Source organism: Sus scrofa, chromosome 13 (genome assembly GCF_000003025.6).
Source record: "Sus scrofa isolate TJ Tabasco breed Duroc chromosome 13, Sscrofa11.1, whole genome shotgun sequence".
Taxonomy (NCBI): domain Eukaryota; kingdom Metazoa; phylum Chordata; class Mammalia; order Artiodactyla; family Suidae; genus Sus; species Sus scrofa.
The window spans coordinates 79,913,559-79,915,395 of record NC_010455.5 but is presented as its reverse complement, the minus strand read 5'-3'; the positions used below and the strand labels follow the sequence as shown (position 1 = coordinate 79,915,395).

The following is a 1,837-nucleotide window of genomic DNA, read 5'->3' as shown; positions in this document are numbered from 1 at the left end:
CTGTAACGGCACTGATGTGGGTTCAATCCCTGGCGCAGCAGAGTGGGTTAAGGATCCAGTGTTGCCACAGCTGTGGTTGCAGCTCCTGCTCAGATTCAATCCCTGGCCGGGGAACTCCATATGCCTCCAGCTGCAGCCAAAACAGTATAAAAAAAAATTTACAAAACAGAAGAAACAGGAGATCCCGTTGTGGTGCAGTGGAAACAAATCTGACTAGGAACTGTGAGGTTGTGGGTTCGATCCCTGGCCTTGCTCACTGGGTTAAGGATCTGGCATTGCCATGAGCTGTGGTGTAGGTCGCAGAATAGGCTCGGATCTGGTGTTGCTGTGGCTGAGGTGTAGGCCAACAGCTGTAGGCCAGCAGCTGTAGATCCCATTGCACCTCTAGCCTGGGAACCTCCATATGCCCAAGCACGGTCCTAAAAAGAAAAAACCAACTCGGCCCGCCTCACCTATCAAGCCTACATGTCACTGCCTGCACATCCGACCCCCCCACCACCCTCGGCCAGGCCCGGAGGGGCGCCACCAGGTGATGGGCATACGGCCACACAGTCCCAGCCACTACCCTTCGGACTGGTGGTGGTGACCAGAGCCCCGAGGACCCGGCCCTGCCAAGCGGCGCCGACCCGGCGAGCCCTCGGGACCCGAGTCCGAGTCCGAGTCCGAGTCCGAGTCCGAGGCGTCGCCCCGCCTGCACCAAGAAGCGGAGCCCGCGGCCTGCGCCGCCGCGGCCGCGCTCCCCTCCGTGGTGGGCCTGGCGGCCGGCTGTGCCCTGTACCTGGCCCTGGGCGACGTCGACCTGCTGCTGGAGCCCGAGCCCACGGCCGCGCGGCAAGTGTCTGTCGGCGATCGCCTCCTGGTGCTGGTCCCCGAGGCCCTCCTGGGCTCGGGCGCTGAAGGCGCCTGGGGCCCAGGCCTGCCACCGGGCGCTTTCCTGAGCGCCCCGGGGGAGGCCCTGGCCCTGGGGGAGGGGTTCTTCTGCGTGGCTGTCCCAGAGGTCGTCATCCAAGCAGAGGCCCAGGAGGTGGAGGACGCGGCCGCCCAGTTCCAGGCGCCTGCCCTGCATGAAGCGTCTGGCTGGGTCCCTGGGCCTCGGAGCCCCGCGGCTGCCGCCCCCCCATCCCCCGCTGCGGGCCTCGGCCTCGCCGCCTGGGTGTCCGGCCCCAGCGATGTCTGCGATGTCTCCGACGACGACCTCGTGGACGACGACGAGGATGAGGACCCACAGGGCTTCAACCCAGAGCCCTGGCCCCACGCTGTCCACCCTAGTCCCCAGAGGCGCTCCCCTCACCACCACTCCAAGCTGGACTTGCACCTTCTGGCCCCCTTGCGTGACGTCTCTGAGGACGACCACGAGGCACCGCTCCAGTGTCTCCCCGCATCTCCTTGTCCAGGTCCCCAGGGGCGCCCCCCACGCCCTCAGGGTCCTCTGCGCAAGGCCAGGAGACGCCTGATCCTGGACTGAACTGCCTCCTGCCTCGCCGCCTCCGCCTCCCACCCCCCCTCCCCCCGCCACTCCTGGCCTGCCACCAGCCTGGGGACCTGCTCCGAGTCTCCCCGATACCCTCTGTGTGTGTACATGGCTCACGGGACAGGCATCACACAGGACCCATGGGTTCGGGATGCACGGCTGCCACACGCAAGTGTGCCTCGGTGGCTGACTCAAACGGGGAAGGACGATCACCTGGGCAAAGAAGAGCCTCTCCAATTCCAGTGGCCTTTCAGATATCCAGACTGCTGCTTCGGTTTTCTCTTGGGAGGTCACCCTTAAGGAGCTCTGCTCCCACCCCCGGTAATTATTTGGCTTTAAAACTAAGTAAGCACCAGCACTTTTCTC

General features: G+C 64.8%; 1 protein-coding gene across 1 annotated transcript; it reads left to right on the top strand.

The window, feature by feature from the left end:
* On the top strand, window positions 466–1,465 carry LOC106505701 (proline-rich protein 23B-like). Its single transcript, XM_021069812.1, has 2 exons — window positions 466–529; window positions 591–1,465. Exons 1-2 carry the CDS (start codon window positions 466–468, stop codon window positions 1,463–1,465), a joined length of 939 nt encoding a protein of 312 aa, XP_020925471.1.

Excerpts from the sequence above, each read along its gene's own strand:
- LOC106505701 (XM_021069812.1), top strand. The coding sequence starts at position 466 with ATGTCACTGCCTGCACATCCGACCCCCCCACCACCCTCGGCCAGGCCC. Across the intron at positions 530-590 it reads GCCCGGAGGGGCGCCACCAG|AGCCCCGAGGACCCGGCCCT; the intron begins GTGATGGGCATA and ends GGTGGTGACCAG.